The 27,267-nt window shown below is 32.4% G+C and overlaps 2 protein-coding genes across 2 annotated transcripts; both read left to right on the top strand.

The window, feature by feature from the left end:
- The first annotated feature begins 1,270 nt into the window (after nucleotides 1-1,270).
- Nucleotides 1,271-14,333, top strand: LOC108200863 (uncharacterized). The gene is made up of 3 exons (XM_017369128.2): nucleotides 1,271-1,543; nucleotides 2,899-3,445; nucleotides 14,025-14,333. The coding sequence occupies exons 1-2, from the start codon at nucleotides 1,355-1,357 to the stop codon at nucleotides 3,421-3,423; spliced, it is 714 nt and encodes a 237-aa protein (XP_017224617.2). The 5' UTR covers nucleotides 1,271-1,354; the 3' UTR covers nucleotides 3,424-3,445; nucleotides 14,025-14,333.
- Nucleotides 14,334-19,664: 5,331 nt separating this feature from the next.
- Nucleotides 19,665-23,457, top strand: LOC108202902 (uncharacterized). The gene is made up of 2 exons (XM_017371510.2): nucleotides 19,665-19,944; nucleotides 22,591-23,457. The coding sequence occupies exons 1-2, from the start codon at nucleotides 19,756-19,758 to the stop codon at nucleotides 23,110-23,112; spliced, it is 711 nt and encodes a 236-aa protein (XP_017226999.2). The 5' UTR covers nucleotides 19,665-19,755; the 3' UTR covers nucleotides 23,113-23,457.
- The last annotated feature ends 3,810 nt before the right edge of the window (nucleotides 23,458-27,267 follow it).

Below are 27,267 nucleotides of genomic sequence, written 5' to 3'. Positions count from 1 at the left end.
TGTATTTTGAGATTCTCATAAATTATGTTTTATAAAATAATTTTAATTTTTTTATGAATAAAAATTTAAACGTAAAACTTCTTTTCAGATTTTTTTGAAAATCCTTATATTTTAATTTAAAAGATTAAATAACGAAGCTGTCGAAATTGTTCTAAAAGATTCAGAATTTAAAAGTATATCAAATATGATGTTATGCTAAATATGCGCGACAAATATACAAATATACTGATCAGATATGAGAATTTTTTAGTAGTCTGGAAATGAAATATCTGAAATTATACATAAAATAGATCATAGATCCTCGAATGAAAACATAGAAGAAGCTGAAATCAAGTAACAGGGACACAAACAGATGAAACACTCAAAGAACAAATGAATTAAGAAAAGAGAAACAAAATAGTTGAACCTTTACTGAAATCTTTATTCCCTTTCATACCTGATCTGCTGCTTTTTCTCCTTGACCACCTAATATCATTCTACCCACTTGCCTCGAATTTTCGAACCCTTCTAAGTTTTGAGATACTCAATGTAAGCCATTAGATTTAAATCAATCCGACGGCTGAGATTACATATTTATACATGTGTCTGTATCAGCATCTATATGTTACACATAATCATTATTTAGCATGTAAGCCATTAGATTTCAATCAATCCGACGACTGAGATTACATATTTATACATGTGACCGCACCACCATCTATATGTCACATTCAACGATTATTTAACATCTATATGTCACATTTAACGATTATGTAAAAAATTTAGAATTCCAACTCTCATTCTTTTTAGCAAAAAATATAATCAATAATGTTTGGTTTGATTATATTTGTCAATCTAAGAAATATTTTACATATAATTTTACGCATGATAATTAATAATAGCCGACCATTATACATATTATCATTGTAGATGTTCTTACGTTCCATTTCTATATAATTTCTTTTTAAAATATCTTAATCTGTTTTAAAGATAATAAAATTTTATAATGTAAAAATTGAAATACATTCACTATACTTTTTCATTGAATTCACTTTACATATATTTACATGCTGTCTTTCTAATGTGTGCTCAAAGGCACACAATAAGCACGTACTTTCATGAAAAAGGCTTGTTTTGATTGATGGAATTGGTGTGAATGCAGGGACCATTAACATTTATTACTTATCCACAAATCAAAACTAGTATTTTCATAAGAGTAGTGACTATTGTGTGCGTATCGGCACATCATAGAAAATTCGATTTACATATACGTGACAGTGCATTATTATATAAAAACACAAGCCCTTCCTCTCAACTCAAGTCTCAACCTAACTCTCTGCTCTCAACTCTCTACTCTAAAGAAACCAAAAACAAAATGGTTAACGTCAAGGAACTAAGCTGGATTGTACTTGCTGTGTTTATGTTATTAATTTCGTTGTCTTGTTATATTTACTATGTATGCAGGGAGCAAGGCAGCTACCTCCGCCATGTCATCATCGTCACTGACAAAATCACTGCCTTGTTTTCGATAATTCGAAGCTTCATCAAGAACGTCTCTTCTGAGGTATGTTTCCGAAGCTTTTATTAGTTTTCGTCATCTTTTCCGGCAATGCTCCGGTGATCTCCGGCGATACTCCGGTGATCTTAAGAGATTGTGCTTTCCTCTTGCTTCGGTAATTTAGTTGATCTATTTGAACCCATGTTGCGGACAAAATTTGGGAATTTTTCTCGAAAATTCGGTTGGATTAAGGAGGTTGAAATGGGGAGAATTGGGGTTTTGGTGAGGCATGGGATGTTTGGCTTAGCTCTTATTAGTAGTTTATAAACCAAAAATAAGTAGCTTATGAGCCGGCCAAACATGCTGTTTGGTGGGGCTCATAAGCTGTGGAAAAATTGCTTGGTTGCTAAAAATAAGTCATGTGTTTTTCCCTAATTTGCTTAGGTGAATAGGTGTGTTTTATATGTCAAGTCATGTGTTTTCATCAAGTTATACGTTACATATGTCAATTTTTGTGGAAGATAATCTCATCTTTTTATGGTAGATTTAATATGCGAGCCTATGATGCTTGGCTTCTTGATTTGTAATGATAGATATGTTAGAAGAAATGTGGGTTTTATCGCTATATTGTCTAGCCATTTTGAGCAGGTGCTTGTTGTGTGCGCGTGACGAATGAGCTTTTTGAAGCACATTTTTTTACTCAGAATGATTAAGTATGGTGAGACATAAATTGTTTATTCGAAGTTGGTCTCTTAAGTCTCACGTTTAAAAGATAAAGCAGAGCATATCAAGATTTTATATAACAAGACACTTGTGCTGTGTCTAAATGTGTTTGTTGTGGGATTTCAAGGCAAGGTTAGTGGCCTTCCAAGTTTTGCGTTTTCTTCATGTATGCGAGCTAAGATGAATGAAGCAGCAATTGGGGTCGATTAGAATTGGAGTAGTGTTGTTAAATTATTTGTTTAATTAATTATAGAAATTGTGTAGCGCTGCACTTATTTAATTCATATAGATCATAAGGGTTTTATGATGAAAAAAACAGAGTATTCTAAATACTTCTCATTCCTCTCTCTCTTCGTAATAATTATCTTGCTCGATTCTAGCTCGATCGTTGTGTCGTTCTTTTGTGACGTAAGCAGGTAGTTTCGCATTAGAATTAGATTCATTCATGTCCTTTCTTTTATGTCTACTTGGATTGTATTTGTTATTACATTATACACACACGAACACAACTTGTTTGATCTCCTCGTTCTTATCGATTGTCTAATAAGACATGTTATTTGAAGCTCCTTCTTTCTTTATAAATCAGGTAGAAACTTCGTGATATTTTTGAAATTGTTCGCATATGTGTTCTACTAGTATTGCTTTAGATTGGTTCGACATAGGTGTTCTAATTTTATTGTTCAATCTTCTTTTTTCAGTTGAACAAAAATAGAGCTGAATATCTGAAATTTCTATATAAGCTAGCACTCCTTGCTTTATCCAAGTCTGCAACAGGGGATGCAGATATTTGGAAAGTTTACTGGATGACAGGCTTTGGGATAGTGGCCATTGGCAGTTACTGTCAAATGCTCATTGTCGAAAGAAAGAGAGCTCAACTTACTCCACCATCACAATCTGTCACTCCACCCAAAAGTGAAAAACTTCTCACCACAACAAATGCTTTAGATTTTATAGTTCTTGTATCATATCTTCAGCTAGCTTTCGCCTATTTCATGGAGCTTAATCTGAAAAATCATCCTTGGGAAGTTTTCTGGAAAAACTTTTCATATGCTACAAAAGTATGTATTGACGTAGCGGGTGTCGTGATAATATTCATGATTATAATTGAAATAGCTAATACGGAGCAACAGGTGGAGGACCAATCTGTTGCAGATCAACCCAAAGCAGTGCAGTGGGATGTGGAGAATCAATCAGAAGAAGTAGCAATGAAGGATGTGAAATAAATCATATGCTGATCCACTTAAGGTGCCAATATATATTGATGATGTGGAGAGTCAAGTATCTGATGCAAACCGACAGAAAGCGTCACTACAAATTGATGGTAAGAATGAATGACCTGAGAGGGATAGCAATCAAAAGTTAATTTATCTGTAATATATATTTGATATTCTTATCACCGGAACAATGCAAAGGGTGTGTGATTCATTTTGCTTTGAAATTTTCTAAATATATGCATTTTCTACGATGTTAGATTAAAAGTCAAGGATCTACCGCCTGAGTGTGGTTGTTTGTGGTTGTTCTACGATGGCTGTAATAGAAACTTTAGAATAGATAGTTTTGATATGAAACTTTTGATACTCTAACTCCTTGGTGATTAAGTACATTCCAATTGTTATGATTACGCGTTTCTTATATCATGTGATGGAGGTTAATTGGTTGCGGTGCTAGTTAAATACATTTGTTTGATGATTTGTAGCAAGCTGGCTCATGAGCAAAATATGATGGAGTACTTTTTTAGTATAAACTTATTAATTTGAAATATATTTTTATATATATTGAAAGTGTAAATGAACATATAAATAGATATAAAATTTATTTTGAAAATGGACATGTAAATAAAAACAAAATTTATTTTGAAAATGGACATGTAAAAAAGACTAGAGAGAATGGAGGAAGTATTAAATAATGATAACTCTTCCATACTGTTCAGTGCGGTTTTTAGCAGGCCTGGATCTTGCAAAACAACGTTGTACAGGATATATTCCATGCAAGTATGTAACGCCTCCAACATGATAATTAATTAAAAAAAATACTTAAACGGGAGTAGAAATCAGGAATGCACTTTATATGATATGTTTTGTGTGCGCGTAGTCTTTGAACTGTAACTTTTCTGATCCTTCTGAATGTGTTCGGATGTGGTAGTCATGCTCGTACTGTAGCTACGGTGAAAAGTCCTGTCTAGACGTGTTTGTGAGTAAAATTAATCCGGGTTACGCTTTTTTGAAGCTGTTCGGATGAGATTAAAATAAGTGATTCTTATTTAAAATAAAAAATAAAAGTTAGAAACAAATTAAAATTTATATGTGCGGTTTCTAGAGAGTGCAGTTTCTAGAGAGACGGATAAGATATCTCGACATGGTGATGTCTTGATACTGGAACGGGAAAGACAAACACAGCAAAAACTGTGGTGAGCCGTAACTCTCGTAAAAGAAAAGAAGTTCAAAACTTCAACTATCCCAAAATTTTGGAATTAAGCCCAGGATAAAATGTGGTCCAACCCATTTTTTTTATACAAACATTCAATCAGGAAGGAATAAAATAAAACAAAAAGCTTAACATAGAACTCCAATTAGAGCATCTCCAACGACGTTGATTATAATGGTCGGTCAAATTGGACGTGTAAGACATTATGTAAAATTTGCCGAACCTGTAAAACATTTTGTTTTGATGGTATTGACTATATTGGTTGGCTATAATTTAAAAATAGTATGTTATTAATATTTTGAATTGTTATAAATAGAATATATCATTTTAATATGGTAATAAGTGATGTGTAATCTTCCTACAGATTTTCTTATAGACTTGTAGCGGATCGACAAATATAGTCATAGGAGGTTGGCTATAATTATAGATAACATGTGGGGATGGTTGGAGCGTAAATTTTCCAAACCATTAGCTATAATTTTTATTTTTGATATGACAATTATGATTTTAGCTAAGGGGTCTTCATGGTTGGAGATGCTATTATGCATGTATAATCTCAAATTACCATGTTTTATTGTTTTTCGTTTTAGTGCCATAATTGTGAGATAGATATTTATTATTAGTATAGTGTTTCTAGCTTTAAATTTTTTTTAAGAGTTAGTTCAGGTGTAATTTATTTCTTGAAACGGCCCTTGTATATGTATAAAGTGTTTGGAAAACAAGTGGAAACAAAAGCATTTTGAGCGCTCTTTTCGCCTCTTCATTTTACAGCGACACCTGAATTGCGAGTTTTTCATCTATTTATTACTATCAAGTACTCCCTCCGTCCCACCCATTTCTTATCGAATGGGTTGGGCACGGAGGTTAAGAAATATGTATAAAATAGTGGAAAAGAGGAAGAAAAATGGGTAAAGTGGTGGGACCCATTGGTTTTTAATGTATAAAAAGTAGATAGTGGAGTAAAAGTAGTGTGAAAAGGAAAGAAAAGTGGAGAAGTGGTGGGACCCATTAACTATTTTTGGTAGGTTTTGAAATGTAAAGAATTGGGTGGGACACCCCAAAAAGGAAAGTGTAAAGAAATGGGTGGGACGGAGGGAGTATCAAATACTACACTATCATTATTCCGCTGTTATCAAATATTTATATTCAAAATAATAAGTTATCATTAATTATTACTCCCTCCGTCCCCCTCAGTTGTTTACATTGGAGGGGGACAAGGAGACCAAGACAATATATGAAAAATGAGTAAAGTTAGATGAAAAGTAGGTAAAGTGGTGGGACCCATCAATATTTAATACTACCTCCGTCCCATTTTATGTAGGGGTGAACACGGGTTGGGTTGGCCGGGTTGGAGGCAAAAATTCAACCCAACCCAATTTAATCGGGTTATAAAAATTCGAACCCGTTAACCCTCAAAAATATTTCCAACCCAACCCTATTATTCATACGTCGGGTTGGGTTGGGTAGGGTCGGGTTTATCGGGTTTTATCCTGTCAAAATTAAAAACTAACAAACACAATTTGTATGTAGCTTAGTAGTTTAAATAGACTACACATTGCAGAAACACATTGCAGCATTTCAAAATTCTGGACTCAATCCCAGTCCCAGAGACATAGATGCACTAGTAATAAATTGCAGTATTTGTTTTTCAACTCCATCACTCTCTGCTATGGTGATTAACAAGTACAAAATAGACAAACAGATTTAAACTACTAAGCTACATATAGATTGTGGTTAAATAGATAAACACCTTGCATTTGCATAATAATCTAAGGATGGTTACGAACTATTATTAATAAATTTATGAATATTTACAGAGAAATTAACATAATAACAAGCTATGAACTAGAAGCATGGAGAAATGATTTAGGTCAGATGCTAATGGGCTAGGCTGCAATACTTTGATGAACTGTTATGATTTTAATAGTGGACTACTGGACTATGTTATTTTAAACGGGTTGGGTTGGGTTGGGTGGGGGTTAAAAAATTAAAAACCCTGACCCAACCCAATTTATTCGGGTTAATAAAAAACGAACCCAATTACTTCTCGGTTTGGAATGGTTTGGTTTGGTCGGCCGAAATAAAGTGCGGGTTGGGTCGGTTTTGCGGGTTAAACGGTTTTTTGTTCACCCCTAATTTTATGTGAGCGGGTTTGACTTTCACGGAGATTAAGAAAAAGATAGTAAATGTAGTTGAAAAGTGAGTAAAGTGGTGGGACCTATCAATATTTAATAATAGATTTGAGATAGTGGAGAAAAGTAGTGGATGTAATAGTGTTTATTTAATAGTAAGAGAGTATAAAATATAGAGTTAGTGGGTGTAATAGTGAAAAGTAGTGTTCAAAAATAGTAAGTATTCTAGGTTCATTCTTTTTGGGACGTCCCAAAAAGGAAATGAGGTCACATAAAATGGGACGGAGGGAGTAATAGATTTGAGATAGTGGAGGAAAGTAGTGGGTGTAATAGTAGTTTTTATTGTTAAATATGAGATAGTAGGGGAAGATAGTGGGTGTAATGATGAAAAAACTTACTATTTATGATAACGTAAAGAAATGAGAGGGACATCCCAAAATAGTAACAGTAAACAAATGAGAGGGACAGGGAGTAATTAAATGAGATTTTAGGACAGGTTGATTAGACTCTGTCTGATTATTAGTTATTGCTGTCGAGAGACCGGGCAACCTTAAAGATAAGATAAAGAAAGAGAACTTCTCTATAAAGAAAGCAACGACACAGAGAAAAATAATGGCAAAAAAGGAGCTCAAGTCAATTTTTTATTTGTCATTTTCCTGCATGCTTTGGGTTTTATCTGTGGCTGCCTCTCTTGACAAGCCGAAGTGCTTGACTTGTTTCTAGTTTTAGGCTGTCGCATACAACGACACGTCACTTTTAATCATCACTAGTGATGTGTATTTTAATCTAAATATCTCCTGTCTCTGTAGTCCAAATATTTATACGTTTTTCTAGAAAACCGGTGTATGAGATATTAGGGAAGTTTGACTATTTTAATAGTAGTTATTTATTTTTTTATTATAATAATATATATGTTACTCCCTCCGTCCCACAATACATGTCCCTTTGACTTTTTGCACGTAATTTGATGTGCAAATAAAACATACTTCTATACATTATTTTTCAATTTTTTTTTTCTGAATAAAAGTATAACATCCATATTTTTATTCAGAAAAAGAAAATTTGAAAAATAATATATAGACATATGTTTTATTTGCACCTCAAATTACGTGAAAAAAGTCAAAAGGACATGTATTGTGGGACGGAGGGAGTATGATATATAAGTTATTAAAATATTCGGATTCATAAATTATTAAATGTTGGGATAATTTTAATCATAATGTTTATTAATTTAAGAAAAACAAATGATTATCAGAAGAAAAGATTGAAAAGTAGCAAAAGTTATAAGAAGAAAATAGCACTTTTAATTTAATACTTCTCTCCCAAAATTTCTTGAATATGATTAGCTTTTTAATACGGGTTAAGAAAACCCCAAACTCACTCCTTAAAACAGAATTGTTCGGGGCACAAAAGACACATTAGATTATCTTGAATTTTGAAATAAACCACATACTTAAATTGTTTGCGAAAAAACACTTGAAATAGGTTTTTAATTAATAAAGAAGGAAATATTGAGTTAGTTAAAGTTTGGTAAAAATAAAAAAGAAGGTAAGTTGCTGACAGGGCAGTGGTAGATTAAACAATACTCATTTTTTCTTTTTTTTACTAAAGGGTTAATAATCAAGTGAGTCACTAAAGTGGGCTCAAAATATCAAGTTGGTCACTGAACTCAAAACGGTGTCAAATTGATCACTCAAGTCAGTTATATGTATCTGTAAATATAAGTTGGAGGGGTAAATATATTATTTATAGAGGTTTACATATTATTTTTGAATGTTACCAAAACTAAGTATAAGATCATGACTTCTGGTATTTATGGTATTATATTCAGATTTATCAAGTTTATTTACTATATATTTATAATTAAAATAAAGAAAATAACTATATAATAAAAAATAAATAGTAAATAAACTTGATAAAATCTAAATATATTTTCATAAATACGAGAAGTCATAATCTTGTATTTAGTTGTGGTAACATTCAAAAATAATATTTAAACCTCTATAAATAATATCTTTACTCCTTGAATTCATATTTACAGATACATATAACTGACTTAAGTGACCAATTTGAGACCGTTTTGAGTTCGGTGACCAACTTGATATATCAAGCCCACTTTGGTGACTCACTTGATTATTAACCCTTTTACTAAATATGACTTACATAGTTACATTACAATTAAGTGTGGTGCGGACATTTTGTCAAAAAAAAAAAAAAAAGTGTGGTGCGGAGAGATAACAAATAATAAATTTTTAATCACTACACTATTAAGTTGTCCTTATATTCATTATATTTTAGTCGATAAGAATTGGGGTGAAACTTTTTATTAGTTTTCTGACTTTCACGGTGCATCACATATCAATTTGGAGTCGTCAAACATTTATGTTTACATGTATATAAAAAAGTTAAAAAGAGGTTTACTTTGTGAAAATTATGTACGGAGACCTAAATTTTGAGAAAATTATACTGTATAACATAGTAAGAAGAGTAGGAAGAGAAAATTAAAAAGATGATTTTGATATATTATGAGTATTAGCAAGAATTGAAATTACATCGACTCTAAATTCATTGTTTTATATATCCAAATACATATTTCAAATATTCAAAGTTTTTTTTATTTTATACATGTAAGTAGAAATATACTTAGTCTTCTGTCGTAATCATTACACTAGATCGAGTACATAAGTTAAGAAAAATATTTGAAAGAACTGCTAACAATATGAAAAGTGTGTAAAAGAATAAAATTTATGAATATTTAATGGGTTAATTATCAAGTTGGTCATTGAAGTGGGCTTAATATATCAAGTTGGTCACTGAACTCAAAACGGTATCAAGATGGTCACTGAATTGGCCATAAATATCAAACAAGTACCTTGAAATATGAGTTCAAGTAATAAAAATATTATTTATAAAGTTTTACACATTATTTTTAAATGTTACCACAACCAACTATAAGGTTATGACTTCTAGTATTTAAAATAATATATTTATATTTTATCAAGTTTATTTATTATTTATATTTTATTATATAGTTATTTTCTTTGTTTTATTTAGAAATAAATAATAAATAAACTTGATAAAATCTAAATATATTATCATAAATATTAGAAGTCATAACCTCTTATTTGGTTTTGGTAACATTAAAAAATAATGTGTAAAACTTTATAAATAATATTTTTATTGTTTGAATTCATATTTTAAGGTGCTTGTTTGATATTTATGATCACTTGACCATCTTGATACCGTTTTGAGTTCAGTGACCAACTTGATACATTATACCCATTTCAGTGACCAATTAGATAATTAACCCAATATTTAATTAATAAATTGAAAAAGGTGAATTAAAATAGTTGATAATATTGGTGCTTATTTATAAAATTCATTTTTGGTAGAATATTTGAATATATGAACATTGGTGATCATTTATAAGTTATTCAAATATTTTGATGATCTGAGTTATAAATTGATGAAGTGTCTAGATAATTTGATTTACATTTGATAATTTAAACAAAGAGTGCCATATAAAAAAATATAGATGTTCTAAAGGATCTAGCTTTCTAATTTTTATCATCTACAGTTTTTTTTTTAATAATTATCTTCTGCAATTCTTTAGATATACATTTGAGCAGATAAAAAAACATAAGCTCATTCTTCATGAAAAGGACACATATAAACAAACTTTCATGCGCGAGTCAAACACATATGAAAAGGAATTTGAGGTTGGGCCAGATCGAATGATATTCACATTAAGTGCGTTCTGTCGTGGCAGCCAGCTCAGCTCAGCATTGACAGTTGTTTGTACTCTCTCTGTCCCTCTCATTTCTTTACAGTTACTCCCTCCGTTTCTTTATTCTTTTCTCGTTTCATATGTCGGGACTGTTCATAACATGAGACAAATTACTAATTTACGTCTAATCTATAAGACTAAATATAGCCGTGAGTGATCTTGTTGGATTCGTATTCATGAGTACTTTAATACAATGAAGTTTTTATATTTAATACCAATACTAAATTAATGATATTAAAGATCAAAAGTGTGTATTGGCAAACGTGCTGAAGAGAAACAGGAAAAGTAATAAGAGACGGAGAGAGTACTATTTTGAGATGTCCCTCTCATTTCTTTACGTTATTATAATACTAAGTTTTTCTCATCATTACATCCACTATCTTCCCCCACTATCTCATATTTAACAATAAAAATAACTATTACACCCACTACTTTCCTCTACTATCTCAAATCTATTATTAAATATTGATAGGTCCTACCACTTTACCCACTTTTCATCTAACTTTACTCATTTTCCATACATTGTCTTGCTCTCCGTGTCCTCATTTTCCATACATTGTCCTGGTCTCCGTGTCCCCCTCCAATGTAAACAATTGAGGGGGACGGAGGGAGTAATTTGTAAGAAGAGGCGGTACTTGGCTACTTGCGCTTGCCTCAATATGAAGCCTTGACCAGAAGCAGCCAGGTGTCACGACTCACGTGTACCCTTTTCCATAAAACAAGGGTAGTATAAAAGACAAACTATCCAGTATCTAGACTCACTACTTTCCGCTCTTATTCTTCTTACAAAGCTGTCTAGTCTCTGAAATTCTACTTTTATTAGCTTCAAACAAAATGGTTAACGTGAAGGAATTATGCTGGATTGTGCTGCCTCTTTTTATGTTCTTAATGTTGTTGTGTTGTTATATTTACTATGTATGCAGGGAGCAAGGCAGCTACCACCGCCACGTCATCGTCGTCGCTGCCAAAATCACCGTCTTGTTTTCGATGATTCGAAGCTTCATCAAGAACCTCCCTTCTGAGGTACATTTTCGAAACTTTTATGAGTTTTCATCTTATTTTCCGGCGATCTCCGGCAGTGGTCCGGTGATCTCCGGCGATTCTCCGATGATCTGCAGAGATTGTGCTTTCCTCTAATTTAGTTAGATCTATTATTTAAACCCATGTTGTGAACAAAATTTCAAACAATATTTGGGATTTTTTTCCCGAAAACTAGGGTGGATTAAGGAGGTTGAAAAGGGGAGAGGTGTTACTGAGGCCTGGGGTGTTTGGTTGAGGTTAATAGTAGTTTATAAACGAAACTGTTTGGTGGGGCTAAGCTGCAGAAAAACACAAACCTGTGATGCTTGGTTGATGCTCCTTCCGTCCCTCTCGAATATACATGTTTGTATTGGACACGGAGACTAAGAAAACTATATAGTAAAATAATGTAAAATAACGAGAAAAAGAAATAAAAGTCGATAAAGTGGTGGGACCCATTAATATTATTAGTGATAGATTTGAAAAAGTAGATGAAGGTAGTCGGCGGGTGAGATTTCCATATTATAAAGGTTTACTAATATGAGAAAGTTTTGAAATGTATAGAATTGAATGGCACATTCCAAAAAGGAAAGTATATAAAAAACAAAGGGACGAAGGAAGTAAAAGATCAGTCATGTGTTTTTTCCTGATTTGCTTAGGTGTGTTTTGTATATTAAGTCATGTGTTTTCATCAGGTTATGTTTTGTTTCATGTGTTTTTGTGGAAGATAATCTCATATATAGGTAGATTTGTATGCGAACCTATGATGCTTGGCTTCTTGATTTATAGTAATGTGGGTTTTAGCCCTATATTGTCTAGCCATTTTGAGAATTATTATTGTATTTTGAGTAGGTGATTGTATCTTGAATGGAATCTTAAGTTTCACATTTAAAAGATTAAGCAGAGCACATCAAGATTTTATATAACAAGACACTTGTGTTGTGTTGTAATGTATGTCAGTATGTGTTTGTTGTGGGATTCCAAGGCAAGGTTAGTGGCCTCACAAGCCTTGGTATTTTCCATATTATAAAGGTTTACTAATATGGGAAAGTTTTGAAATGTACATAATTGAATGGCACATCCTGAAAAAGAAAGTGTATAAAAAACAAAGGGACGAAGGAAGTAAAAGATTAGTCATGTGTTTTTTTTCTGATTTGCTTAGGTGTGTTTTGTATATTAAGTCATGTGTTTTCATCGGTTTATGTTTTGTTTCATGCATTTTTGTGGAAGATAATCTCATATATAGGTAGATTTAGTATGCGAATCTATGATGCTTGGCTTCTTGATTTATAGTGATAGATATGTAAGAAGAAATGTGGGTTTTAGCCCTGTTTTGTCTAGCCATTTTGAGAATTATTATTGTATTTTGAGTAGGTGACTGTATCTTGAATGGAATCTTAAGTTTCACATTTAAAAGATAAAGCAGAGCATATCAAGATTTTATATAACAAGACTCTTGTGCTGTGTTATAATGTATGTGTTTGTTGTGGGATTCCAAGGCAAGGTTAGTGGCCTCGCAAGCCTTGGTATTTTCTGCGTGTGCGACCTGAGATAAATGAATATCAGAGTATCAGAGTAATATTCTAAATACATATCAGTCCTCTCTCTTAGTAATAATTATCGTGCTCGATTCTAGCTCGATAGTGGTGTCGTTCTTCTGTAACGTTAGGAGGTAGTTTTGCATTGGATCGGATTCATTCATATCCTTTCTTTTATGTCTCTTTCAATTTATACACACACAAACACAACTTGTTTGATCTCCTTGTTCTTACACAACTTGTAACTTGTTTGATTGCGAATTTTATCTGTTATTACATTATATCCTTTCGCATGTGTGTTCTACTAGTATTGCTTTAGATTGGTTCTACATAGGTGTTTTAATTTTATTGTTCAATCTACTTTTTTCAGCTGAACAAAAATAGAGCTGAATATCTGAAATTTCTATATAAGCTAGCACTCCTTGCTTTATCCAAGTCTGCAACAGGGGATGCAAATATTTGGAAAGCTTACTGGATGACAGGCTTTGGGATAGTGGCCATTGGCAGTTACTGTCAAATGCTCATTGTCGAAAGAAAGAGAGCTCAACTTACTCCACCGTCACAATCTGTCACTCCACCCAAAAGTGAAAAACTTCTCACCACAACAAATGCTCTAGATTTTATAGTTCTCGTATCATATCTTCAACTAGCTTTCGCCTATTTCATGGAGCTTAATCTGAAAAATCATCCTTGGGAAGTTTTCTGGAAAAACTTTTCATATGCTACAAAAGTATGTATTGACGTAGCGGGTGTCGTGATAATACTCATGATTATTATTGAAATAGCTAATATGGAGCAACAGGTGGAGGACCAATCTGTTGCAGATGAACATAAAGCAGTACAGTGGGATGTGGAGAATCAATCAGCAGAAGTAGGAATGAAGGATGTGAAAAACTAATCATATATATGCTGATCCACTTAAGGTGCCAATATATATCGATGATGCGGAGAGTCAGTTATCTGCAGATGCAAACCGACAGAAAGCGGCACTACAAGTTGATGGTAAGACTGAATGACCTGAGACGGATAGCAATCGAAAGTTGATTTATTTGTAATATATATTTGATATTCTTATCACCGGAACAATGCAAAGGGTGTGTAATTCATATTGTTTTGAAATTCAACGCCTGGATATGGTTGTTTGTTGTTGTTCTCTTAATGTGATGCATCTTCTTTGATGACTGTAATAGAAACTCTGATAGTTTTTACACGAAACCTTTGATTCTTGACTCCTTCGTGATGAAGTACATTCCAATTGTTATGATTACGTGTTTGTTATATTATGTGATGTAGGTTAATTCATTGCGGTGCTAGTTAAATAAATTTGTGAGATGATTTGAAGTCATAAGCTCAAGGTAGGAAGAATGAGAGTTACTCGTGTCATCGGAACTTGATTGCTCTGTTTTCTCTTCTGCAATACTAGATCTTCACATGTTAATTTCCAGCAGGCATATGTAATTATGTATAAGAAACTCAAGTTCTGAGTTCAACTCAAAAATTCCCATATAAAATCATAAATTAGCCTAACTTTTTTTCCAAATCATCATAAGATAAAAGCAGAAGTAACACCCGCAAAATTGTTTTCTACTGTGAAGGTAATAATTAAGTTCTTTTTAAAGACAAATATTTGTTAACATAAAATTAACCGTACCAACTTTCTAAATTTATTTTCTATGAGGAAAAATCCTCAAATTTATTATTGTTCTCTCTAAAAATACTAATTAAATATTGATATGTATTTAACTTTTTACTCTTTTTTTTTTGAAAGTAAACATTTTACTCTTTTCTTTTATTTAATACATTTTTTGAATATGGGAAGGAAAAAATACAAGTAGAAGAAAATGGATCGGTTTAAAATAAATAAAGTACTAGTCATCCTATTCCTTTATCGTCTACTCTTTTCCTTTCACTATTTTCGGGAAGAGCAAGGGGGGGCCGACCCTGATCTTGACAGGGAGAGATTAACCTATCATCATTCCAAATCAAGATTTTTTTAATCATCATTTATCAAACTTTTTCTATTTAAAATATCGGGACTGTTCATCACGTGAGACAAGTTACTAATTTAAAACTTATCTATAAGACTAAATATAATCATGAGTGATCTTGTTGGATTCGTATTTGTAAGTACTTTAATACGGTGAAGCTTTTATATTTGTTACTAAGGGGTCATTTGTTAAATCTTAACGTCATTTCTGGATCACTGAGATTCCTGGATGATCGGTCAATCTTAATTACTGGATGAGAAAGGTCGTTTGTTAACATTTTTTATAATTTAGCTGAATGATGAATAATTTATTAAAAAATTCTGCTAAATGATACTCTCTCTAATGCAATTTATAGGTTGTTTAATATAAACGTAATTTTGGGTGCTTTGATCATATAGTAAAAATTAATATATTTGTAATTTTTTTAAAATATAAATATTTTTATTAAAAAAATTAAAAAAAAATAATTTTAAGCATATTGTCAAATCTTCTAAAAATTCTTTTTAATAGTCAAACAACTTATATAATAAATCAAAGAGAGTATGCAATATGACATATATAAATTTTATTAGGAACTAGACAAATATATTATTAATTGAGCGAGAGTCATGCTGAAGTGGATTTTTTGTTTTACTAAACACTCCGCTAGATGGTTGAGGGAGAGAAACTAGGTGCTGTGGTTCAGAACTTTTTCTTTGTCGTCCAGCCTATCACGAAGTTTATCAAACACTCTTGATCAAATAAATTCTGGACGACTCCAATGATTCCTTTCATTAAGGTGTTATCAAATGACCCCTAAGACAAAATTAAAGATTATAATGATAAAAAATGTGTGTCGTCAACCGTGACAAAAAGAAACAGAAAAAATATTAAAAGACGGAGGGATTAAATATGTGTTATCATTATGTCGGGATAAAAAGTATAATGTAATAAAATAATTTAACAATTATTAAATAATTGAGATTAGACTCTTTCTGGTTATTGACTTATTGGTGGTTATTGATGACTGGTGACCGGGAACCTTAAAGATAAGATAAAGAAAAAGAATCTTTATAAAGAAAACAACAACATAGATAAAAATTATTCTGTTTTGAATTATTATAACATAATAATATTTATGTTATATTTTTATTCAGAAAAAAAAATTTAAAAATATTAAATTTAAATATATGGTCAAAACTCCTAAAACAATGTGCAAAAAGTCAAGGTACCTTATATAAAGGACCAGAGGGAGTAGTAGATAACTAGGAGACACAAAGTACACAGCAGCAAGGACAACCTAAAGAAAACGAGACCAGCACCTAAAACAGACAGACAACTACGGGAGCCTAAACCCTAGAACATAATTTGGAACAGCCTAGAAACTTACTCCCTCTGTCCCCCTGAGTAGTATACATTGGGGACGGAGACGCGGCAGAGACTTTAATACTCCTGCAAAATGTAGTTATGCAATATATTTTTGAGAATTTTCTTTTTTGAATTAAAGTTCGGATAAAATCTCAAAAATAAGTTACAGAACTATATTTTATAAGAGAATTAAAATGCGTGTCGAGCAGTTAAAAGAAACGTATAGAATTAAACGGAACAGATGGAGTAAAACCATAAGATCAACCACCAAGCTCGATTTAGCCAAGAATCACCACCAGGGCCGGCCCTATAGATTTGGGTGCCTTTCATATCGTAAAGGAAAAATTTACATACATTCAAATTATATATTGACATGATCAAAAACATTGTTTTAAGATTAATAACACAATCAATTCAGATGCATGTAAATATATAAATGCATGAATTTATCGTTATATACTACTCCCTCCATCCCTTTGATTTTTATACACTTTCCTTTTTTGGATGTCTCATTCAATTCTATACATTTCAAAACCTTTCCAAAGGGGTAACTTTTTATAATATAAAAATCCCAACCACCCACTACTTTCATCCACTTTTACAAATCTATTAATTATATATTGATGGGTCCCACTACTTTACTCACTCTTCCTTCTCTTTCCTCTCACTTTATACTCCCTCCGTCTCAATTTATAGGTCCCTTTTAGAAAAAAAAATTGTCCCAAAATACTTGTCCCTCTCTTCTTTCAATACAAATTTATCTATATATTAATTGTGACTTTTTTGAAACTCAACATTATTCTCATTTCTCAATGCACTAAATCCCTATATTTATTGTGATTTTTTTGAAACTCAACTATATTCTCACTTATCAAGTCACTAATTAATGATATATGAGATAAGATTTCATCTAACTAACTTTTTTCTTAATATGCGTGTTTATTCCAAAATGGAGGGAGTATTACTTTATACACTTTTCTTAGTCTTCGTGTCCAATCCAAACATATACATATCAAAGGGACCAATCCAAACGTATACATATCAAAGGGACGGAATGCCCTAGGAGTTCGTATTAGTCGCTTTACCCGAGGGTTGGCCCTGATCACCACGGCGTCATCCTCAACCTCTTCTATTTCTTCCTCCGGAATGAAGTCGTGAATCTTCATTTCTTCTATTTCTATTCCTTCACGATGAACTACATTCCAATTACGTGTTTCTTATATTATGTGATGTAGGTTAATTCGTTGCGGTGCTAGTTAAATACATTTACGAGTAATGAGATGATTTGAAGTCATGAGCTCAAGGTAGGAAGAATGGGAATTACTCGTGTCTTCGGAATTTAGTTGTTCTGTTTTCTCTTCTGCAATACTAGATTTTCACATATTAATTTCCACCAGGCATATATGTATGGCAATGAGTTCTGCGTTGCTGTGTGTGAGAAATTGAGAGACTTGGTTTTCTAACTTGTGTGTGGTGTTCCAAATTTGATTTCGTCATTATTTAAGATGTCAGGCATAATTTAAGAAATAGTAAAATAATTAGTTTACCCATTTAGATAAAGGGTTGGTTTTATGAAAAATACCTTATTGGAGAATACTCATTATTTTAGAAAAATTACTATAACTTTCGTTTGAAATGCTTGTGTTTTGTAAATAAAAGTATAATTCAGAAAAGAGTTTTGCATTTTGAGAAAAAACGCAGTAAGAAAAAGGTTTACATAACTCATGGGTCATGTATAAAATATTTGAAGTGTTTTGTAAAATTTATGATATATTGTGTGTTTGATTTTTCATGTATAATATCATAATATATAAACGTAATATAATGGATTTAACATTATAAACAAATTGTATATTTGACATTTTGTAAAAATAAAATAAAATAGAACTTTGGATCATATAAACAGAGTTAAAACGAGTGAAATATATTCAAATTTAATAACTAAATATATATGTCACTCATTTTGACTTTGATTTATATGATTTAAAACTCATTTTCATATAATTTTTTCTACAAAAACAAATATAAATTTGTATTTTAATCTGAAATCAAATATATTACATGTCACTTAAATTAAAGATATTATATGTGATAAATCAAATATAAGGGTTCTCACGAATGTAAGCGAAAAATATGATGATACATTTAAAGAAAACGAATTGTACGGAATATTACAAAATACATAATATCATATACAGAACACGCTAGTTGTGCGGAAAACTTGGTCTCATATTGTTAATAATAGCAATCTAATGAAATATTAAAACTCATCTTTTATAATAATTATATATATTTAATTAAACTTGAAAAGTTAAAATAAGTTAGTACAGAGGTTTAACTTCCTATCGGATAAACTTAGAATACGTTACTCCCTTCGTCCGAAAAAAGTGATCATTTGACTTTTTCATATATTTCAATACGTTCGGAAGAGATATTTATAAATATTATTTTTCAATTTGTTTTGTTTTTTCAAAAAATATGAATCTTATGTTTTTGTATAGAAAAAAAAAACAAAAAAGATATCATTTATAAGTATCCATACAGAAGATTGTGACAAGAAAAAAAAAGGTATTCCTACGAAGATGCGTGCAAAAAGAAGTGGGTCACTTTGGGATATAGGGATTACGGAATAGTCGTTTAGGTGGTTCAATCATGATGATATTACATGTAGGCTGGAAGGTTTTCCAGACAAATTTGAGGATTTGACCAAGTGAGACAAGCCAGATAAAGGGCCTGTTGGCTGTTTGGATGGTGGAAGGCTGGAAGCTTCTGATGGTGGAAGCAGAAGCTGCTTCCAGCTTCTGCTTTTCTTGACCCGTTTGTGTAAAGAAGTAGAAGCATTTTTAAGAATCTGAGAATGCTACCTTCTCTCTCAGTGCTTCGGCTTCTTTTCCAAACACTTTATTCACTTATTTACTTCTCACTTCTACTCCACTTCTTTAATTTAACTAAGAAGTCACTTATTTTAAGCTAACCCAAACGGCCCCAAAGTTTTACACAAAATAGGACGATATGAAATAGCTTGGTATAAACAAGTTGCTTACACAGCGCGGAAGCAATTTCCCGGCAGTTTCCTTGCATGATAAGGGCATCAGATTTTGAGTTCATACACTCTGCTCGCTACTCTCTGCCGACCATTCACACTTCCACATTACAAACTTTCACCGTCATTAATTCTACCGTGCAAATGCAACGGCTGAGATTACAGATCAATACATGTGTCTACATCAATAATCATATATAAAACAAATACTAAACTCTTCCTCTCAACATAACTCTTTGCTTTCTATTCTTAGCTTTTGTAGGAAACAAAAACAAAATGGTTAACGTGAAGGAACTAAGCTGGATTGTACTTGCTGTTTTTATGTTATTAATTTCTTTGTCTTGTTATATTTACTATGTATGCATGGAGCAAGGCAGCTACCACCGCCATGTCATCGTCGTCGCTGACAGAATCACTGCCTTGTTTTCGATGATTCGAAGCTTCATCAAGAACGTCTCTTCTGAGGTATGTTTCCGAAACTTTTATCAGTTTTCATCATATTTTCCGGCAATGCTCCGGTGATCTCCGGCCATACTCCGGTGATCTTAAGAGATTGTGCTTTCCTCTTGCTTCGGTAATTTAGTTGATCTATTTAAACCCATGTTGCGAACAAAATTTGGGATTTTTTTTCGAAGACTGGGCTTGATTAAGGAGGTTGAAAAGGGGAGAATTGGGGTTTTACTGTGGCCTGGGATGTTTGGCTTAGCTCTTATTAGTAGTTTATAAACCAAAAATAAGTAGCTTATGAGCCGGCCAAACATGCTGTTTGGTCGGGCTCATAAGCTGTCGAAAAAATGCTTGGTTGCTAAAAAATAAGTCATGTGTTTTTTCATAATTTGCTTAGGTGAATAGATGTGTTTTATATGTCAAGTCATGTGTTTTAATCAAGTTATGTTTCATATGTCAATTTTTGTGGAAGATGATCTCATCTTTTTATGGTAGATTTTAGGGGTGAGCGTGGTTCGGTTCGGGGCGGTTTTTGGATAAAACCGCAACCGAAACCGCATGTCCTCGGTTTTTAAAATTTAAAACCGAAACTGCAACCGATACCATCGGTTCGGTTTCGGTTTAGAAAACTCCGGTTCGGTTATAATCGGATCGGTTTCGGTTTTAAAACCGCATTTACAAATATACAAGACGACTATGATTAGTATACTTGAATGATAAATTAATTTATTTTTTTTTGGACAGATTGAAAGATAAATTACTAAAGTTTAATAAACATGAAAATTGAAAATGGCATCAGGCAGTGACATTAGAAAATAGCAGACCAATGCATGGCAGAAAACTACTTGTTTGCGTTTGCTTAGTTTATTTCACTTGATATTCAGTTCTTAACATCTGGGGCAAAAACTGAATCTACAGACTTCTTGTTGGTTTTTTTTTAATAAGCAATGCATTGCATTAGATAAAAGAAAGATCCAGCCTTTTCAAAATCGAGGGGAAAAAAAACATAAGCCACTAAAACAGACAGACTGTGCTAAGGCAGAGCAAAGTGCAGTTGAGAAGCCAAAACCAAAAAAAATTAAAGAAGAAGAATCACTCTAAACAGGATACTAAAACAATATTCATTCTAAACAAAAATAACAGAAAATAACAAATGTAGTAGAAAATAACAAACATATAATCTAACTCTCTCTATAACTTACTATCTTAAAAAATATAATATACTATATTAATTTAAAAGTTGATATAAATTATATATATTATAAATCTTATTTATTTATTTTAATTATCGGTTCGGTTCGGTTTTTCTCGGATCGGTTTGAACATAAAACCGAAACCGAAACCGAACAAGCGGGTCGGTTTTTCATTTTTCGGTTTCGGTTTCGGATCGGTTTTATCCGGTTTTCCCCGGTTTCGGATCGGTTTCGGTTTCATTTCGGTTTTTTGCTCACCCCTAGTAGATTTAATATGTGAACCTATGATGCTTGGCTTCTTGATTTGTAATGATAGATATGTAAGAAGAAATGTGGGTTTTAGCGCTATATTGTCTAGCCATTTTGAGAATTATTGTATTTTGAGTAGGTGATTGTTGTGTGCGCGTGACAAGTGGTGTCCTTCGTGTGAGTTTTTGAAGCACATTTATTTACTCAAAATGATTAAGGATGGTGAGACATGAATTGATTATTCAAAGCTGGTCCTTAAGTTTCACATTTAGAAGCTAAAGCAGAGCAAATCAAGATTTTACATAACAAGACACTTGTGCTGTGGCTAAACGTGTTTGTAATGTATGTGTTTGTTGTAGGATTTCAAGGCAAGGTTAGTGGCCTCCCAAGTCCCAAGTTTTGGGTTTTTTCGTGTATGCGAACTAAGATGAATAAAGCAAAAATCGGGGTCGATTAAAATTGGAGTGGTGTTGTTAAATTATTTGTTTAATTAATTATTGAAATTGTGTAGTGCTCTCTGCACCCAGTGGCGGATACACAGGGGTCAGGTGGGGGCCCCTGACCCCACTTGAATTTTTATATAAAAAATACCTACTTTTTTATGTATAAAAAATCAGAACTGTAATATAAAATGGGGCCAATAAAAATGTTATGGGGCCAAAAAATTCAAGCCCGGGTCAAGAAAAGTAAACACAAAATAATAGCAAGTCATTTGTGCTCACAGGTGCAGAGTGATGAAGACAAGACTGAAGATATTAATTTTGCTACCTATCATGTTTAAAAAAAATTGGACCCCACTTGGCTCGGACCCTGGATCCGCCGCTGTCTGCACCTATATATATTTATTTACGTCGTAAGGGTTTTATGATAAAAAAAACAGAGTATTCTAAATACATCTCAGTCCTCTCTTTTAGTGATAATTATCTTGCTCGATTCTAGCTCGATGGTGGTGTCATTCTTATGTGTTGTTAGGAGGTGGTTTCGCATTGGACTCAGATTCATTCATATCCTTTCTTTGATGTCTCCTTCGATTGTATCTGTTATTACATTATACGCACACACGAATACAACTTGTTCGATCTCCTTGTTCTTACAGACTATCCAACAAGATATGTTATTTGAAGCTCCTTATTTCTTTATAAATCATGTAGAAGCTTCGTGATATTTTTGAAATTGTTCGACATAGGTGTTCTAATTTTATTGTTCAATCTACTTTTTTCAGTTGAACAGGAATAAAGCTGAATATCTGAATTTTCTATATAAGCTCGCACTTCTTGCTTTATCCAAGTCTGCAACAGGAGATGCAGATTTATGGAAAGTTTACTGGATGACAAGCTTTGCGACATTTGCCATTGGCTGTTACTGTCTAAGGCTCTTTGTCGAAAGAAAGAGAGCTCAACTTACTCCATCACAATCCGCCACTCCACCCAAAAGTGAAAAAGTTCTCACCACAACAAATGCTTTAGATTTTATAGTTCTTTTATCATATCTTCAACTAGCTTTCGCCTATTTCATGGAGCTTAATCTGAAAAATCATCCTTGGGAAGTTTTCTGGAAAAACTTTTCATATGCTACAAAAGTATGTATTGACGTAGCGGGTGTCGTGATAATACTCATGATTATAATTGAAATAGCTAATACGGAGCAACAGGTGGAGGACCGATCTGTTGCAGATCAACCCAAAGCAGTACAGTGGGATGTGGAGAATCAATCAGAAGAAGTAGCAATGAAGGATGTGGAATAAATCATATGCTGATCCACTTAAGGTGCCAATATATATCGATGATGTGGAGAGTCAGTCATCTGCAGATGGGAACCGAAAGGAAGCGGCACTACAAATTGATGGTAAGAATGAATGGCCTGAGAGGGATAGCAATCGAAAGTTGATTTATTTGTAATATAATTGATATTCTTATCACCGGAACAATGCAAAGGGTGTGTGATTCATATTGCTGTGAAATTGTCTAAATATATGCATTTTCTACGATGTTTGATTAAAGTCAAGGATCTAACGCCTGAATGTGCTTGTTTTTGGTTCTCTTAATGTAATGCATCTTCTGTGATGACTGTAATAGAAACTTTAGAATAGATAGTTTGTATATGAATACACGTTTCTCATACGGAGTATTAAATAATGAGATTTTATTGTATAATGTTGTATTATCGGGGTATAAAAAATAATGATTGACTAGACTCTTTCGGTTATTGGTGGTTATTGATGAACAGTGAGGGGAACCTTAAAGATAAGAAAAAGAAAGAAAATCTTACTTATTAAAGAAGGATCCTGTTCCACAGCAACCGCGTGTTAGATAAGGGTTATCTAACACACTGTACGGGGGCCGTTAGATTTATATTTCAAGGGCTCAGATTCAATTTTGGGTTTTTAATGTATCCGTGGTTATTTTCCGCGGAAGGGAAAACTCTCTATCCGCGGTTATTTACCGCGGATGGGAGTTTTCCCTATCCGCGGTTTTTTATAGCGGATACATTAAAATCTCAGATTGGATCTGGGCCTTTGAAATATAGATAACTCTTATCTAACACGGGGTTGTCAAGGAACAGGACCCATTAAAGAAAGCAACATGGAGAAAAATAATGGCAAAAGAGGATGTCAAGTCAATTTTCTACTCATTTGTCATTTTCGGTCATGCAGCAAGCCCAAGTGCTAATGATTTCCTTAAGTCCAATGATTTGTATTGTAGTCTAAATATCTCCCTCTTTATAGTTCAAATATTCATACATTTTTTCTAGAAAACCGGTGTATGAGATATTAGAAATTTGTTTATTATAAATAAGTTGTGACTTAGAAATTATTAAAAATTTTGAATGAAAATAAGTGATTAAAGTATTAAGTTAAATTTAATGTTTTTTAATTTAGAAAAATAGATATTTACTAGGAAAAAAGGTCAAAGGGAAATAGAAGTTATAAGATACAACTTAGCACTTCTCTCCCAAAATTTCTTTCCAATAATTCTTTTTTTATATAATAAGAGTCGAGAAAACGGAAGGCCACTTATTATTTGCGTGCCTCAAAAAAACATATTAGATTATCTTGAATTTTGATATAAACCAAATACTTAAATTGTTTAGAAAAACACTTGAAATAGGTCTTCGAAATAATAAAGCTGGAACTATTGAGTTGTCACAGTTTGGTAAAGAAAGTAAGGATTAATTTGTTTAATACTTAATTATCTAAAGAGCTGGACATGACATATTTTTCTTGTTAAACCTAATTGTTGTCAGTGGCGGAAGGAACCATGTGCTTGGAGTCCACCGACCTGCTTCACTAATATATTTTTTTTTTATATAAATTTGATTTTATAAATTATTGTTTGCTACCCCATTAAAAAAAAATTACTCCCTCCGTTTCAAATTACACGTCCACTTTCAAAAAATCACATAATTTAAGAAAAGTAGATTTTGAGAAAAAAAGGTGTATCAAATCATTAATTGAATCTAATACTCCCTCTGTCCCATAATAAGAGTCGCTTTGACTTTTGACACGTAATTTGAGATGTAGAAAAACTATACTTCTATGTATTATTTCTTAAATTTTCTTTTTTTAACAAAAATATAGACGCTAAATTTTTATTTGAAAAAAAAATAATATGTGAAAGTATGTTTTTTATACACCTCAAGTTACGTGTAAAAAGTCAAAACAGCTCTTATTATGAGACGGAGGGAGTATGTGGTATATGGTTGATCTTGAAAATATAAATTTGAAATATGTGAAGGAGAGTTGTTTTTGGAAATATAAATTTATATTAAAAGTTGAAGTGAACGAGTATTTTGAAACAATTTTTATTTTATTAAAATAAACATGTATTTTGAAACAAAGAGGGAGTAAAACAAAAGATATATACATTAATACACATATACTTTGCCAAACTCATTGGTTATTAGTCCATTAAAATTGGCTCAGGCGGACTACTTCATTCAACAAAAATAACACATGCAATATGTTAGGTAGCAACTAGGAAAGCTCAAACTTGTCCATTAGTATATCGTTTGATAAAATTGGCATTATTTTTATCTGTGTTGCAATAGCTTCTGTTAAAAGAGTATTTTTTGCAATGAATATAGTCAAGACAGAATGAGAAACAAGATGGGAGTCAAGACATAATGAGAAACAAGATGGGAGATGAATGGATGAATGGATGAATAATAGTTTCGTGGTGTATATCGAGAAGGAAATATTTACAAAAATCGACAATGATGGCATATTACATCGCTTCCAAAATATGTCAACTCGTAACTGCTTTTAGTTGGAGATAATATTTTTACACATACTTTCAGAAGTAGTAAAATTATAAAAAATTTCAAACACATACTCTCTCCGTTCCAATAAGAAGTGTATACATGAAGAATGATACGCAGATTAAGAAAAAGTGTAATTTAATGAAGAAAAGTAAGAATAGTGGGTGAAGAAGTGAGACTAACTAATATTTATGTATAAAATGGGTATAGTGGTGAGAACCATCAATATTTAACGTACAAGGTGGATGTAGGGAGAGAAACTAATGGATGTAGTTAAATTTTTATATTATTAAATTTTATTTTATTTTTATAATATATACAATTAAGTGAGATGTTAAAAAGCAAACTGTATAAAATGGACAAAACCGAGGGAATAATATTTATAATAAATTTCTAAAAAATTAGCTTTCTAACGTTTTAACTTCTCTGGGCAGTTTCTTAGAAAGACTTTTGAGCAGATAGAAAAACGTAAGCTAGTTTTTATTAGAAAGAGGCCCGACTTGCTTGCGAAAGGCACACATAAACTAATCAACTTTTATCCATGACAAAGAAAAGCCGCAAATAACAATCAAATCTTTGACGAGGAATTTGAGGTGGGGGCAGATCCAATGATATTCACATTAAGTGCGCCTGTTGTGGCAGCTCAGCTAAGCATATTCCCAAACTAACCTAGTTTGGAGTTGGTTTTCCCAAACTAACCTACTTTGTTCAATCATTCCCAGACTAACCTACTTTACTGTTCAAACTCAGTTTTTGTATTTTCTTTTTATTTTTTAAATTTTTATTTAATTTACTAGAATTCTTTCATTTATAATAATAAATTATAAATATATAAATATATCACAAATTTCATAATTTTCAAATACAAAACATATATTAAACAATACAAATAATATAAAATAATACTACAACTAAAATTAAAAGACTTCATAATTAATAAAAGACAATTACACATGCATTTATGCGTTACTAATGCTTATTTTGAGGACATCGTGAGCTACGTCTTGTATGGCCTTCTTGTCCACATCTCCCACAACTTATAGCTTTTCTTGAATTGTCCATCTCTGTCCGAATACGCTGACTTTGACCTCTCTGTCCTCGTTTATTTTTCTTCTTCTTCAAATTCTCATCTGGAAAGAGCGTGCCATATCTTTCCCAATTATTTGCCAGTGGAAATGTCCAATAAGCTTGATTAGCGAGTGGAAAAAATTCATATTTCCACATCTCATATAATGTTGTCAAACTATGAGATGGTTCAATATATTGTTTCCAATCAAGACTGCACATCAAACAACCCGCAACTATGTGCGAACATGGGGAATGATATCGACTCCATTTTCCACAAGAGCAAAAGCCTTTACCAAGGTCAATTGTATGCTTGTTGCCACCTTTTCAATACCCCTTCTGAGTCTTGTAACGAGCAGTAGTCACTTCGAAAATTCCTCTTTGTTCATTATACGGGATGATTTTGTGTGCTGATGCCTTCTTTTCAATATTTTCGAATAGCTCTCTTGATTTCTGGCAATAAATATGACCATTTTGGAGATCATTTAAGGTCTGTGTACGTCTTTCTGCAACAAGTTTTACGGAGCGATAATATAAATACTCCACCATTGATGTGACCGGCAGAAAACGAGCAGAT

The sequence above is a fragment of the Daucus carota genome, chromosome 9, assembly GCF_001625215.2.
Source record: "Daucus carota subsp. sativus chromosome 9, DH1 v3.0, whole genome shotgun sequence".
Lineage (NCBI taxonomy): Eukaryota > Viridiplantae > Streptophyta > Magnoliopsida > Apiales > Apiaceae > Daucus > Daucus carota.
The sequence above is the reverse complement of the archived record's forward strand: the minus strand, read 5'-3'. Positions and strand labels throughout refer to the sequence as shown.